Here is a 15,279-nt window from a genome sequence, read left to right on the forward strand (position 1 = left end):
TCCAATATGGGGATTACAGTCTCTGGTGGGGCAGACAGTCATTGGAGGAAAGGGTGGGTGGGGAGTCTGGTTTGCCGCACGCTCCTTCCGCTGCCTGCGCTTGTTTTCTGCATGCTCTCGGCGACGAGACTCGAGGTGCTCAGCACCCTCCCGGATGCTCTTCCTCCACTGAGGGCGGTCTTTGGCCAGGGATTCCCAGGTGTCGGTGGGGATGTGCGGATAGGACAGGCTGGCGGAGGACCTTATTCTTGCGGATGGTAAGCATAAGGCCCATGCATTCGTACGCCCCAGTAAATACGTCGACTATATCCTGGAGTTCAGCCTCTGTATGTGGACAGAGGCTGGGTGTTGTCCGCATACTGTATCTTATTTTAGTTAATGGTACACTAGAATGCATCAGACGTTTTGCATAAAGGGTTCAACTGCTCTTCGAGAGAAATGCAAACCCCGGTGTATGATTTTCCAACCAAGTTGGGGGGGGAAAGGAATTGTTTCGTTGCCTGTTGCATGAAACGTTTTAGTTTGATTTGCTGCCGACGGCTTACCATAATTTCCTCTCTCCTAGGATCCTTTGCCCATGTAAAACCAGTCGTGAAACTTGCACCCGGTTATTATGAAGTTCCTATCATCGTGCTGGACCAGCAGGGCCATGGAAGTGAGCAAACACTGAAGATAACGATTTGCGAATGTCCCAACAACTTAAATTGTGCCGGCAGACTTGCCTCTGGAAGTGCGGTCCTTGGTGGCATGGGCATCCTCGTAATGTTGTTGTCGGCACTGTTGCTGCTCTGTAAGTTTTGTTTTAGAAATTGCGATCTTTCTTTATTTTTCTATCGTAGGCAGTCCCTCGAGACGAGGATGACTTGCTTCCACGCCAAAAAGGGATGAGTTCACCGGTGTTTCAATGAAGGACCTAATATTCCAGATCCCGAACTACATGTTGAAGGGTGGAAGATGCCTGTGCGTGGATTTTTTTAATGTGGGGTGACCGTTGCACACCAGCCACCACACGGGCTTGACAGAGCTAGGTCTTGGTCCAGTGGCAAGGGTTAACCAGGACGACTGGAGACCAGCTCTGCTGCACGGTCCTAGTGCGCGCACACATATCGCACAGTGTGGGCTGGGCCCGTGCTGCCCCTGGGCCCTCGCCTCTTCTAGGCCCCGGTCACTTTAATATATAATATAAACAAAACTGAAACCTCACTGAGCTGAGGGGAAAAAAAAATACAAGTTTCCTGAGGGGTTATTTTGGTTTCCATATTTACGAAAGGTTATACTTACTTTGGTTCAGAGAAGGTGCACTAGGTTGTTTCTGGAGTTGAGGGGGTTGACTTATGAGGAAAGGTTGAGTAGGTTGGGCCTCTACTCATTGGAGTTCAGAAGAATGAGAGGTGATCTTATCAAAGTATAAGATTATGAGGGGGCTTGACAAGGTGGATGCAGAGAGGATGTTTCCACTGATGGGGGAAACTAGAACTAGGGGACATGATCTTAGAATAAGGGGCTGCCCATTTAGAACTGAGATGAGGAGAAATTTCTTCTGAGGGTTGTAAATCTGTGGAGAGCTGTGGAAGCTGGGACGTTGAATAAATTTAAGACAGAAATAGACAGTTTCTTAACTGATAAGGGAATAAGGGGTTATGGGGTGTGGGCAGGGAAGTGGAGCTGAGTCCATGATCAGATCAGCCATGATCTTATTGAATGGTGGAGCAGGCTCGAGGGGCCGTATGGCCGACTCCTGCTCCTATTTCTTATGTGGTGATATATACACTGCACTTGTAATCCAGAGGCCTGAACTCGTGCATCAGTTCCTATGGACTGAAGGGTAGCTAATGTAACACCACTTTTTAAAAAAGGAGGGAGAGAGAAAACAGGTAATTATAAACCGGTTAGCCTGACATCAGTAGTGGGGAAAATGTTGGAATCAATTATTAAGGATGAAATAGCGCATTTGGAAAGCAGTGACAGGATCAGTCCAAGTCAGCATGGATTTATGAAAGGGAAATCATGCTTGACGAATCTTCTGTAATTTTTTGATGATATAACTAGCAGAGTGGACAAGGGAAAACCAGTGGATGTGGTGTATTTGGACTTTCAAAAGGCTTTTGACAAGGTCCCACACAAGAGATTAGTGTGCAAAATCAAGGCGCATGATATTGGGGGTAATGTACTGACGTGTATAGAGAACTGGTTGGCAGACAGGAAGCAGAGAGTCAGGATAAACGGGTCCTTTTCAGAATGACAGGTAGTGACTAGTGGAGTGCTGCAGCGCTCAGTGCAGGGATCCCAGATATTTACAATATACATTAACGATTTAGATGAAGGAATTGAGTGTAATATCTCCAAGTTTGCAGACGACACTAAACTGGGTGTCGGTGTGAGCTGTGAGGAGGACACTGAGGCGGCAGGGTGACTTGGACAGGTTAGGTGAGTGGGCAAAATGCATGGCAGATGCAGTATAATGTGGATAAATGTGAGGCAAAAACACGAAGGCAGACTATTATCTGAGTGGCGGCAGGTGCAACGAGACCTGGGTGTCATGGTACATCAGTCACTGAAAGTTGGCATGCAGGTACAGCAGGTGGTGAAGAAGTCAAATGGCATGTTGGCCTTCATAGCTAGGGGATTTGAGTATAGGAGCAAGGTCTTACTGCAGTTGTACAGGGCCTTAGTGAGGCCTCACCTGGAATGTTGTGTTCAGTTTTGGTCTCCTAATCTGAGGAAGGACATTCTTGCTATTGAAGGAGTACAGTGAAGGTTCACCAGACTGATTCCTGGGATGGCTGGACTGACATATGAGGAGAGACTGGATCAACTGGACCTTTATTCACTGGAGTTTAGAAGGATGAGAGGAGATCTCATAGAAACGTATAAGATTCTGGCGGGACTGGACAGGTTAGATGTGGGAAAAATGTTCCCGATGTTGGGGAAGTCCAGAACCAGGGACATAGTCTTAGGATAAGGGGTAGGCCATTTAGGACTGAGATGAGGAGAAACTTCTTCACTCAGAGTTGTTAACCTGTGGAATTCCCTGCTGCAGAGAGTTGTTGATGCCAGTTCATTGGATATATTCAAGAGGGAGTAAGATATGGCTCTTACGGCTAAAGGGATCAAGGCGTATGGAGAGAAATCAGGAAAGGGGTACTGAGGGAATGATCAGCCATGATCTTATTGAATGGCGGTGCAGGCTCGAAGGGCCATATGGCATGGTCCTGCGCCTATTTTCTATGTTTCTATGGTGACCAGGAAACTATCTGATTGCCTTCTGGTTCACTAATGTCCTTTTTAGGGAAGGAAATCTGCCGTCCTTACCCGGTCTGGCCTGTATGTGACTCCAGACCCACAGCTATGTGGTTGACTCTTAACTGCCCCTCTGAAATGGCCTCGCAAGCCACTCGGCTGCACCAATCCGCTACAAAAAAATGCCCTTCGCCACACGGACTGCAGCGATTTAAGAAGGTGGCTCACACCACCTTCGCAAGGGCAGTTCGAGATGGGCAATAAATGTCGGCTTTGCCAGCGATGCCAACATCCCGTAAATTAATTTTTTTTTTAATGCGCACAGCGAAATGTCCAGCTTTATAATCCTCTACTAAATTATTTGGATGTGTTTTTCCGAAACATTAAAGTGCATAACAATCATTTTCTTGTATCCTTAACAGGTTTGCTCCTTGCAGCAATGGCATTGTATTGTGGAGGTGGCCAAAAGCCGTTGCGTCCGTCATATCCCGATACTCAGTATCATCAAAGCATCATTGTCTCTAACGAAGAGGGTGGTGGCCAACAAGATAAGGTGGGTTTTCTCAAGCCCGTGTGACTGCGTCTCGCGTCTCACACTGTGAATTATAGCCGTGGCTCAGTGGGTAGCACCCTCGCCTCTGGTTCAGAGGGTCATGGGTTCCAGAGACTTACATAAGAACATAAGAAATAGGAGCAGGAGTTGGCCACACGACCCCTCGAGCCGGCTCCGCCATTCAATAAGATCATGGCTGATCTGATCATAGACTCTGGTCCACTTCCCCGCCCGCTCCCCATAACCCCTAATTCCCTTATCGGTTAAGAAACTGTCTATCTCTGTCTTAAATTTATTCAATGTCCCAGCTTCCACAGCTCTCTGAGGCAGCGAATTCCACAGATTTACAACCCTGAGGAAATTCCTCCATTTTAAATGGGTGGCCCCTTATTCTAAGATCATGCCCTCTAGTTCTAGTCTCCCCCATCAGTGGAAACATCCTCTCTGCATCCACCTTGTCAAGCCCCCTCATAATCTTTTCCGTTTCACCTAAGATCACCTCTCATTCTTCTGAATTCCAATGAGTAGAGGCCCAACCTACTCAACCATTCGTTATAATCTACGCTGACACTCCCAGTGCAGTACTGAGTGTCTTTCGAATGAGATGTTAAACCAAGGCTCTGTCTTGTCTCTCAGGTGGACTTAAAAGATCCTGTGACACTACTCCTGAAGAAGAGCAGGGGGAGTTATCCCCAGTGTCCTGGCCAATACTTATCCCTCAACCAACATAACTTTATTTTTTTTTTAAAGTTATCAGGTCATTTATCACATTGCTGTGTGCAAATTGACTGGCGAGTTTTCTACATTCCTCGACAGCACCTCCCAAACCCGCGGCCTCGACCACTTTACATCATCAGAGGCAGTCCCTCGGAATCGAGGAAGATTTGCTTCCACTCTTAAAATGAGTCCATAGGTTCCTGAACAGTCCAATACGGGAATTACAGTCTCTGGCACAGGTGGGACAGACAGTGGTTGAGGGAAAGGGTGGGTGGGGAGTCTGGTTTGCCGCACGCTCCTTCCGCTGCCTACGCTTGTTTTCTGCATGCTCTCGGCGATGAGATTCGAGGTGCTCAGCGCCCTCCCGGGTGCTCTTCCTCCACTTAAGGCGGTCTTTGGCCAGGGACTCCCAGGTGTCGGTGGGGATGTTGGACTTTATCAGGGAGGCTTTGAGGGTGTCCTTGTAACGTTTCCTCTGCCCACCTGGGGCTCGCTTGCCATGAAGGAGTTCCGAGTAGAGCGCTTGCTTTGGGAGTCTCGTGTCTGGCATGCGAACAATGTGGCCCACCCAGCAGAGCTGATCAAGTGTGGTCACCCAGAAGGACAAGGGCAGCAGGCGCATGGGAACACCACCACCTGCAAGTTCCCCTCCAAGTCACACAGCATCCTGACTTGGAAATATATCGGCCATTCCTTCATCGTCGCTGGGTCAAAATCCTGGAACTCCCTCCCTAACAGCACTGTGGGAGCACCTTCACCACACGGACTGCAGCGGTTCAAGAAGACGGTTCACCACCACCTTCCCAAGGGGCAATTAGGGATGGGCAATAAATGCTGGTGTGGCTACCGACGCCCACATCCCATGAATACATTTTTTTTAAATGAATGTGAAGCTGCCAAGATCTGCTAAATATTGTGCGGAAAGTACAGCCATGATTTAACTTGAGTTTTGTAAATGAAAATGACTTAAAATGTCATGTTGAACTACCAAGTGTTTCCTTCAGTGACCCATTGATCATTAATGTGCATTTATTTATATTTGTATATTGTGTGTGTGTGTATATATAATTAAATACTGATATATTCAATTATTAATATTTCAGTTGACTGACACAATTGTCTAGTGCAGCATGTTGAGTGAATATGTTAATTTGTAATGTTACCCACTTTTTGTAACTTTCCCCTTCACTACATCACCTGTTTTTCATGCCACTTTGTAAACATTTTGCACAAAGTCTTGGTTAATAAGAAATATCTGCCTGTGTAAAATAGATTGTTCTAGAATAGTTTTCAACCCCATTTCTTAACATATAGAGATTCACTGATTCGCTGCCACAATTGCTTATTGCCGTGCTCCCATTTTTTTTTTTCTTCAGGATCTTGCAGCACTGGATATCCCTCTGTCTACGAAACCCAACTATGCAACTGTAGATGGCCAGTATGCCGGCCAGTATGGCATCAATCAAGAGACGAATTTCGAACAAGGGCAGTATGCTCTCTCCAACCGTTTAGATGGAGTGAACGGGATGGCCACGAGCGAAGTGATAGACAGTGGAGCGATTTACGATCGGAATACGCTGTATTCCCACAACAGCATGACCAAGGGAAATATGGTGATCGTAGACGGCAGTTCACTCAGTCGCAGAAACAGTCATGGCCTGATGGATCTCCTGCGTTCGCAAGTTGACCAGGTGAATGATAATTTGGCTATATAATCAAGCTGTAAAACATAGGCAGTCCCTCGAAGCGAGGATGACTTGCTTCCAAGCCGAAAAGGGATGAGTTCACAGGTGTTTCAATGAAGGACCTAATACCCCAGGTCCTGAACCAAATCTTGAAGGGTGAAAGATGCCTGTGGGTGGATTTTTTTAACGTGTGGTGGCCGTTGCACACCAGCCACCACACGGGCTTGACAGAGCTAGGTCTTGGTCCAGTGGCAAGGGTTAACCAGGACGACTGGAGACCAGCTCTGCTGCACGGACCTAGTGTGCGCACACACATATCGCAGTGTGGGCTGTCCCGGGCCCCTGGCCCATACCTCTCCTGGGCCCCAACCACATCGTTCCACAGTCTCTCGCCAGTCCTTTGCCCCGACCTCGCCGCTCCTGCTGTATCTGCCCACACTCCAATCACCGACCTGGACCTTGGTGATGTCACTCTTCGCTCCCGTCGCAGCTCGCGCTGCTTCCTGAAGTGGCGTGCCTCCACGCTGCTCACGGGCCGCTGCTCGCCGCTCCTATTATGGTGCTGACTTGCCGCTGGTGTTCTCCCGCAGGTCGGGTACTGAGCATGGGGATAGCAGGGCTGACTGGCTTGGGGCTGGGTGTGTGGCAGAGAGAACCTGTGGGGTGGGGGGGTGAATCGCTGGGTCAGGCCAGCGATTGTCGGAGTAGGCAGCGAGGAAGGACTTCAGTTTGTAGCTGTAAAACATTGCACCTGTATCTCTCTCTATAGGATGAACTCCCAAATAATTTAAGGCCATGTATGCATGTTTTCGTTTTGATGGGGTGGAGGCTGAAATAAATCAGGCAGTAGATGTAATTTATATAGATTTTGAAAAGGCCTTCGATAAGGTCATCATGGGTAATCCCTCGGAATCGAGGAAGACTCTCTTCCACTCTAAAAGTAAGTTCTCAGGTGGCTGAACAGTCCAGTACAGGAATTACAGTCTCTCACAGGTGGGACAGACAGTGGTTGGAGGAAAGGGTGGGTGGGGAGTCTGGTTTGCCGCACGCTCCTTCCGCTGCCTGCGCTTGCTTGCTGCATGCTCTGGGCGACGAGACTCGGTGCTCAGCGCCCTCCTGGATGCTCTTCCTCCATTTAAGACGGTCTGTGGGACCCCCAGGTGTCGGTGGGGATGTTGCACTTTATCAGGGAGGCTTTGAGGGTGTCCTTGAAATGTTTCCTCTGCTCACCTGGGGCTTGCTTACCATGTAGGGGTTCCAAGTAGAGCGCTTGCTTTGGGAGTCTCGTGTCAGGCATACAGACGATGTAGCCCTTCGATAAGGCCAACATAATAGACTGATGAACAAATTCAGAGAATGCAGAGTCGGGGGACAAGTAGCAGAATGGATCGCTAGCTGGCTTAGAAACATAGAAACCTAGAAAATAGGTGCAGGAGGAGGCCATTCAGCCCTTCGAGCCTGCATCACCATTCAATAAGATCATGGCTGATCAATCCCTCAGTACCCCTTTCCTGCTTTCTCTCCATACTCCTTGATCCCTTTAGCCGTAAGGGCCATATCTAACTCCCTCTTGAATATATCCAATGAACTGGCATCAACAACTCTCTGCGGCAGGGAATTCCACAGGTTAACAACTCTCTGAGTGAAGAAGTTTCTCATCCTCTCGGTCCTAAATGGCTTACCCCTTATCCTTAGACTGTGTTCCCTGGTTCTGGACTTCCCCAACATTGGGAACATTCTTCCTGCATCTAACCTGTCCAATCCCATCAGAATTTTATGTTTCTATGAGATCCCCTCTCATCCTTCTAAACTCCAGTGAATACAGGCCCAGTAGATCCAGTCTCTCCTCCTGTCAGTCCTGCCATCCCAGGAATCAGTCTGGTGAACCTTCGCTGCACTCCCTCAATAGCAATAATGTCCTTCCTCCGATTAGGAGACCAATATTCCAGGTGAGGCCTTACCAAGGCCCTGTACAACTGCAGTAAGACCTCCCTGCTCCTATACTCAAATCCCCTAGCTATGAAGGCCAACATACCATTTGCCACCTTCACCACCTGCTGTACCTGCATGCCAACTTTCAATGACTGATGTACCATGACACCCAGGTCTCGTTGCACCTCCCCTTTTCCTAATCTGCCACCATTCAGATAACATTCTGCCTTTGTGTTTTTCCACCAAAGTGGATAACCTCACTTTTATCCACATTATACTGCATCTGCCATGCATTTGCCCACTCACCCAACCTGTCCAAATCACCCTGCAGCCTTTTAGCGTCCTCCTCACAGCTCACACCACCACCCAGTTTAGTGTCATCTGCAAACTTGGAGATATTACACTCAATTCCCTCATCCAAATCATTACAATATGCATTAAAGAGCTGGGGTCTCAGCACTGAGCCCTGCGGCACTCCGCTAGTCACTGCCTGCCATTCTGAAAAGGACCCGTTTATCCCGATTCTCTGCTTCCTGTCTACCAACCAGTTCTCTATCCATGTCAATACATTACCCCCCCAACAGAATGAAAACAGAGTGGGGGTAAAGGGTAGCTATTCACAGTGACAGAAGGTGGGTAGTGGTGTTCCACAAGGATCAGTGCTGGGACCACTATTCACAATTTATATTAACGATTTAGACTTTGGAATCTAACACAATTTCTAAATTTGCGGATGACACCAAATTGAAGGCAATAATCAATACTAAGGAGGGCTGCAACAAATTACAGGAGGACATTAATAACCTTGCAGATTGGGCATATTATTGGCAAATTAAGTTCAACACAAATTACATTTTGGTAGGAAGGATAGGGAGGTCACTTACTCGGAGGGTTGTGTGAAATAGCTGGGGTAGAGGAACAAAGGTATCGGAGTACACATACACAAAGCACTGAAAGTTGTGACACAGGTTAACAAGGGCATTTATTTTTTTTAAAAAAGCAAATCAAGCACTCAGGTTTATTTCTAGAGGTATAGAGTTGAAAAGTGGGGAAGTTATGCTAAACCTGTATTGAACCTTGGTTAGACCACACTTGGAGCACTGCGTACAGTTCTGGTCACCATATTATAAAAAGGGTATAGAGGCACTGGAGATGTTGCAGAGAAGATTTACAAGGATGATACCAGAAATGCACGTGTGTACATTTCAGGAAAGGATGAACAAGCTGGGTCTTTTTTTCCTTGAACAAAGGCGGCTGAGGAGGTGACCTAATAGAGCTCTTTAACATTATGAAAGGTTTTGATAGTGGGGAAGAGCATAATTAGAGGCCATCAATATAAGATCGTCACCCAGAAATCCAATGGGGAATTCTTTACCCAGAGAGTGGTGAGAATGTGGAACTCGTTGCCACAGGGAGTGGTTGAGGCGAATAGTATCGATGCATTTAAGGGGAGGCTGGACAAGCACATGGGGGAGAAGGGAATAGAGGGTTATGCTGATGGATTTAGATGAGGAAAGACTGGAGGAGGCTCAAGTGGGGCATAAACGCCGGCATGGACTGGTTGGGCCGAATGGCCTGTTTCTGTGCCGTATATTCTCGAATGATACGGCACAGAAGATGACCATTCGGCCCATCGTGCCTGTGCCTGCTCTTTGGAAGAGTGATCCCATTAGTCCCACACCCCCCTGCTCTTTCCCCATAGCCCTGCACATTTCCACCCTTCAATTCTCTTTTTTAAGTTATTATTGAATCTGTTTACACCACCTTGATCATATCTCCCTACATAAAATAAAATTCTCCTCAGCTCGTCTCTGGTTCTTTCACCAATCACCTTTTGAAAAATCTGTGGAATTCTCTGCCCCAGAGAGCTGTGAAGGCTGAGTCATTGAATATATTTAAGGCAGAGATAGACAGATTTTTGAGCGATAAGGGAGTAAAGGGTTATGTGGAGCGGGCAGGGAAGTGGAGCTGAGTCCATGATCAGATCAGACATGATCTTATTGAATGGCGGAGCAGGCTCGAGGGGCCAAATGGCCGACTCCTCCTATTATGAGAATGAGGTTTAGCAAAAAGTAATCCTTTGCCCCTTTTTAATCTGCAGTAAACATTAAACACACATCTGGCAGTCCGAAAAAGAAAATTACGTTGATAGATTTTTGGTTGTTAAGGGAATCTCATCATAGGCAGTCCCTCAATCGAGGAAGACTTGCTTCCACTTGTAAAATGAGTCCTTGGGTGGCTGAACAGTCCAATATGAGAGCCTCCATCCCTGTCACAGGTGGGACAGACAGTGGTTGAGGGAAAGGGTGGGTGGGACTGGTTTGCCGCACGCTCCTTCCGCTGCCTGCGCTTGCTTTCTGCATGCTCTCGGCGACGAGACTCGAGGTGCTCAGCGCCCTCCCGGATGCACTTCCTCCACTTAGGGCGGTCTTTGGCCAGGGACTCCCAGGTGTCAGTGGGGATGTTTCATTTTATCAGGGAGGCTTTGAGGGTGTCCTTGTAACGTTTCCTCTGCCTACCTGGGGCTCGCTTGCCATGTAGGAGTTCCGAGTAGAGCGCTTGCTTTGGGAGTCTCGTGTCGGGCATGCGGACAATGTGGCCCGCCCAGCGGAGCTGATCGGGGGAATCTCGGGATAGGGGGGTTGAGGTAGAAGATTAATGTGATCTTACTGAATGGCGGAGCAGACTTGAGGGGCCGAATGGCCTACTCCTGCTCCTATTTCTCATGTACTTAGCTTTTAGTTATAAGTTTTGTTTCACAGTTCATACTGAAAAGCCACTGCAAGTCTAACTTGCTGTTTGATTTGCTTAAGGTCTACGAAGAAGAGGAGGAGGAACTGGGAGAACGGGCTATCGTCACTGATTATCTACAGGAATATCCACTCAAGGGAGCTGAGTCAGTTAATGGGTCTGTTGGCCGCTGCAGCAATATGCGAGAGAATGCAGGAGCGGACTATTTGAACAATCTGGGACCTCAGTTCGACCCCTTTGTCAATGTTTCAATAAAAAGATAACAACCATGTCGGAGTTTCAAACCGTTTGAACCAACTCTCTTTTTATATCTTGTGAAAGGTATTTTACAAATGGATGTTTTGGATTGGAGCACTTCTGAGCCAATCGTTGACTTGTATTCTTTCTCTGCGTTTATCATACTGAATGGAATTCAACAAATTACCAGACTAGCTGGGCAGTATAAAATTCTTACGACAAAGATGCACCCCCTTCATTTTATTACTGGCGAATGCATTAGAAGGATAGAAATTTACAGCACGGAAGGAGGCCATTTCGGCCCATCGTGTCTGCACCAGCTGACCGAGCTACCCGGCCTAATCCCACTTTCCAGCTCTCGGTCTGTAGCCCTGTAGGTTACGGCACTTCAAGTGCACATCCAAGTACTTTTTTAATGCAGAGTTTCTGCCTCTACCACCCTTTCAGGCAGTGAGTTCGAGACTCGAACCACCTTCTGGGTGAAAAGTTCTCGACTCTCCTCTAAACCTTCAACCAATTACTTTATTAACATTTGGAAGCTAGACACAATTTGTACATAATGTCAATTTTTTAAAAAAACGTGTTAAGTATTAAACTGTCGATGTAAAATATCCCTGCAGAGTTTTTAGGGGTGAGGGTGTAAATAGAAGATACCGCACAATTAGTACTGTCTTACTCTCTCTGCCAATTGGACAATTAAAGCTGGGCTTGAGTTGGCTACACTTGAGTGCGAAGCCAGTATATAACCTGAAATACAGGTTCCCCTTACCCTTTGGTATCAGCAAGGGATTTCTTGCGCGCGCGTAGATACCTACCATCGAGGACTCTACTCGGCGCCGAGCCTGCGGCCTACATCACGCCGTAGGCAACTAGGCCCATACAGCAGTGTCTGGTCTTCAGTCGTCTTGGACCCCCTTGCCACTGGACCAAGACCTTGCTCAGCGTAGCCTGTGTGCAACGACCACCCCACGTTAAAAGAACTCGCGCACAGGCCTCTTCCACTACCTATGATGAGAATGTTGAGTGAGGACATCGTCCTGTTTGGCAGTGTTGGAATGAGCTGCTGATGCTCCCTGCCTAGACTCACCTGAAGATTAGGCGCTCGAGTCACGTAGCCTAATCTTCAGGCGCCTGTGCCTGTGGGAACGGACACACCCCAGCGTGAGTTGGCACCGTCTCGGTTTGGGAAGGTAGAGATTCGCAGAGTTTAGTACTTGCTGCAGGGTCCATATTAATGTATAGCTGGCCTGCCTGTGTTCATTCTCTGGGGGCGTGTGTTGTCAGCATTTACTACCTAGCTCGAGTTGCCTTTTGAGAAGGTGGTGAGCCGCCGCCTTGATCCACTGCTCCAAGCTGTGCTAGCAAGATCCAGATTGATCCTTGTTCAAGTGGTTTGTAAAATGGAAGTGCAGCTTACTCGTGTTGGGTGGGATTGTACTGCTTGTCAAGCTCACTTTTTATATGTTGTCTTTTTTTTTTGGAGGTTGGTTGAAATTTTAGTTCCTCAGGAGTGGTAACCAAACCACTGGAAGGAAAGTGGTTGTTTTCCGAAACCCCTCCTCCCTTAAGCCTCCCTTTAAAACCTCATCGTAGGCGGTCCCTCGAACGAGGATTACTTGCTTCCACACCAAAAGGGATAAGTTCAAAGATGTTTCAATGAAGGACCTGATGTCCCAGTCCTGAACTCCAGGGGTGGAAGATGCCCTGTGCGTGGATTTTTTTAACGTGGGGTGACCGTTGCACACCAGCCACCACACGGGCTTGACAGAGCTAGGTCTTGGTCCAGTGGCAAGGGTTAACCAGGACGACTGGAGACCGGCTCTGCTGCACGGACCCAGTGCGCGCACAGTGTGGGCTGGGCCCTGTACCCTCATTAGCCGCTCCTCCGCCACGATCTCGCGCCTATGGTCACCTATCCTAGTATCTCCCTGTGGCTCGGTGTCACATTTTGCCTGATAACTATTCCTGTTGAAGTGCCGTGAGACGTTTTTACATTGAAGTTGCTTCATAAATGCAAGTTTTTGTAAATCGACTCCACCACACACAACGCCTCGCACGGACACACTCACCCCTCCCCCCCCATTCCCTCCTTGTCGTAGATGATCAGTGCTGTTTTCTTGGGGGAGAGGTGGTGGAGAGAGACTTGATTTCATTTTCTAGGTAAAAGTGCAGAATGTTGTCTCTTTGAGAAAATTTTCTTTTAAAAAAGAAACGCTTCTGGGGTTTAGTTCATGTTCCAATAAGTTTTTGGTAAATTTAGTGAACTCCGCACTCCAAACAGGCAGAGATTGGGCCTTGGTTTCTGCCGCAGTGCACCCTTACAGCATGCCAACCAGCTTGTAAATGGATTGTGGATTTGTAGTTTGGCTGCAAATAATGCCTACCGGGAGTGTAGAATCAGTGAATTTACCCAATTTGTGTTTCTAGAAATGTGTTTCAATTGTAATGCTTCAAATAAGCTGCTTCTATTGTGTGCTGTTTTTAAAATACAGGAAATGTGAGCTCTCGGTGGTTACACTTGTGTAAGTATGCAGAAATGCCTGTAATTTCAAATACTGTACAGTAAACCTATCCCTTAAGGCAGTGCACAAAACGTGGCACTAACTATCTTACAATGATGGACTTGCACAGATCCTGAACAAAATTGCTAGGTATTTCCAAACGTGTTCAAACCTTCTACGGCAGTTCTGGATTTCAACAGTCATCGCAATGCTATGTTGGTTCAGAGTGGCATTCATCTTGATGTAATCGGAGATGTCTGACTATATCTATATCTGTCAAAATGTACTTGTAAAATAAAATTGTTATACATAAGGAGGAGTAGGCTCTTTTCATAAATATAGAAATTTACAGCACCAAAAGAGGCCATTTCGGCCCATTGTGTCCGCACCGGCAGACAAAGAGCCGCACGGCCCTCGGTCAGCAGCCCTGACGGTTACATATAAACCTATGAACAATGAACAATGGCGGTAAGGTAAAGAGCACCCGGCCCAACCAGTCCGCCCCACACAACTGCGACACCCCTTACACTGAAACATTCTACACTCCACCCCAACCGGAGCCATGTGATCTCCTGGGAGAGGCAAAAACCAGATTTAAAAACCCAGGCCAAAAAATCTGGAAAAATTCTTCGCCGACCCGTCCAGGAGATCACCCTGGCTGTATTCGATTCCCTGAAGTACTTAACATTTATATGTGCTCCGTCCAACAAAAGGTCATCCAGTCTAATCCCAATTACCAGCTCTAGGTCTGTAACCCTGCAGGTTAGTGCACGTTAAGTGCCCATCCAACCATCTCTTAAAAGTGGTGAGGGTTTCTGCATCCACCACTCTTCCAGGCAGCAAGTTCCAGATCCCCACAACCCTCTGCGTGAAGAAGCCCCTTCCCTCCTCAAATCCACTCTAAACCTTCCACCAACCACCTTAAAACTATGTCTACTCGTAATAGACCCCTCCACCAATGGAGCAGTGTCAGTGAGGCGAGCATGGGGAGGCCTATAAAGGCCTAATGTTGGCGGCAGTCCGAGCAGCATCGGAGAGGCGAGTGTGGTGAGGCCTAAAAAGGCGTGGCTTGTGCAGTTGTAGCAGGGAGAGAAGGCAAAAAAGTAGAAAGAAATCGAAAGGTGATGTCACAGCCAAGGGGGTTAGTGATTGGCTGGTGATTGGTAAGTAGCTTTTCTTTTTTCTATATCAGCAAGTAACCTTTTGCATTGTTACCAATTTAAGTTTATCTAAGGGTTAAGTCATGGCAGGAGAGCTCGGACACGTGTTATGCTCCTCCCGTACTATGTGGGAACTCGGACGCTTCCGATGTCCCTGACGACTACGTGTGCGGGAAGTGCATACGCCTCCAGCTCCTGACAGACCGCGTTGCGGCACTGGAGCTGCAGGTGGATGAACTCTGGAGCATCCACGATGCTGAGAATGACAGCCAGCTAGGGAATGGAAGACCAGCAGGAAGAGCAGTGCAAGGAAGGTAGTGCAGAGATCCCCTGCGGTCATCCCCCTGAAAAACAGATACACCGCTTTGGGTACTGTTGAGGGGGATGACTCATCAGGGGAGGACAGCAGCAGCCAAGTTCATGGCACCGTAGGTGGCTCTGCTGCACAGGAGGGCAGGAAAAAGAGTGGGAGAGCGATAGTGATAGGGGATTCGATTGTAAGG

At 47.8% G+C, this 15,279-nt stretch overlaps 1 protein-coding gene across 1 annotated transcript in view; it reads left to right on the forward strand.

Annotated features, from left to right (window-relative positions):
* Positions 1-13,900, forward strand: part of LOC139278065 (desmocollin-3-like) — a 46,608-nt gene extending 32,708 nt beyond the window's left edge. The window contains exons 13-16 of the mRNA XM_070896730.1: positions 566-790; positions 3,663-3,793; positions 5,887-6,201; positions 10,941-13,900. Coding sequence (XP_070752831.1) covers positions 566-790; positions 3,663-3,793; positions 5,887-6,201; positions 10,941-11,141 — 872 coding nt within the window. The 3' untranslated portion in view covers positions 11,142-13,900. The remainder of the gene's footprint in view (positions 1-565; positions 791-3,662; positions 3,794-5,886; positions 6,202-10,940) is intronic.
* The last annotated feature ends 1,379 nt before the right edge of the window (positions 13,901-15,279 follow it).

The sequence above is a fragment of the Pristiophorus japonicus genome, chromosome 1 (assembly GCF_044704955.1).
Source record: "Pristiophorus japonicus isolate sPriJap1 chromosome 1, sPriJap1.hap1, whole genome shotgun sequence".
Classification (NCBI taxonomy): domain Eukaryota; kingdom Metazoa; phylum Chordata; class Chondrichthyes; family Pristiophoridae; genus Pristiophorus; species Pristiophorus japonicus.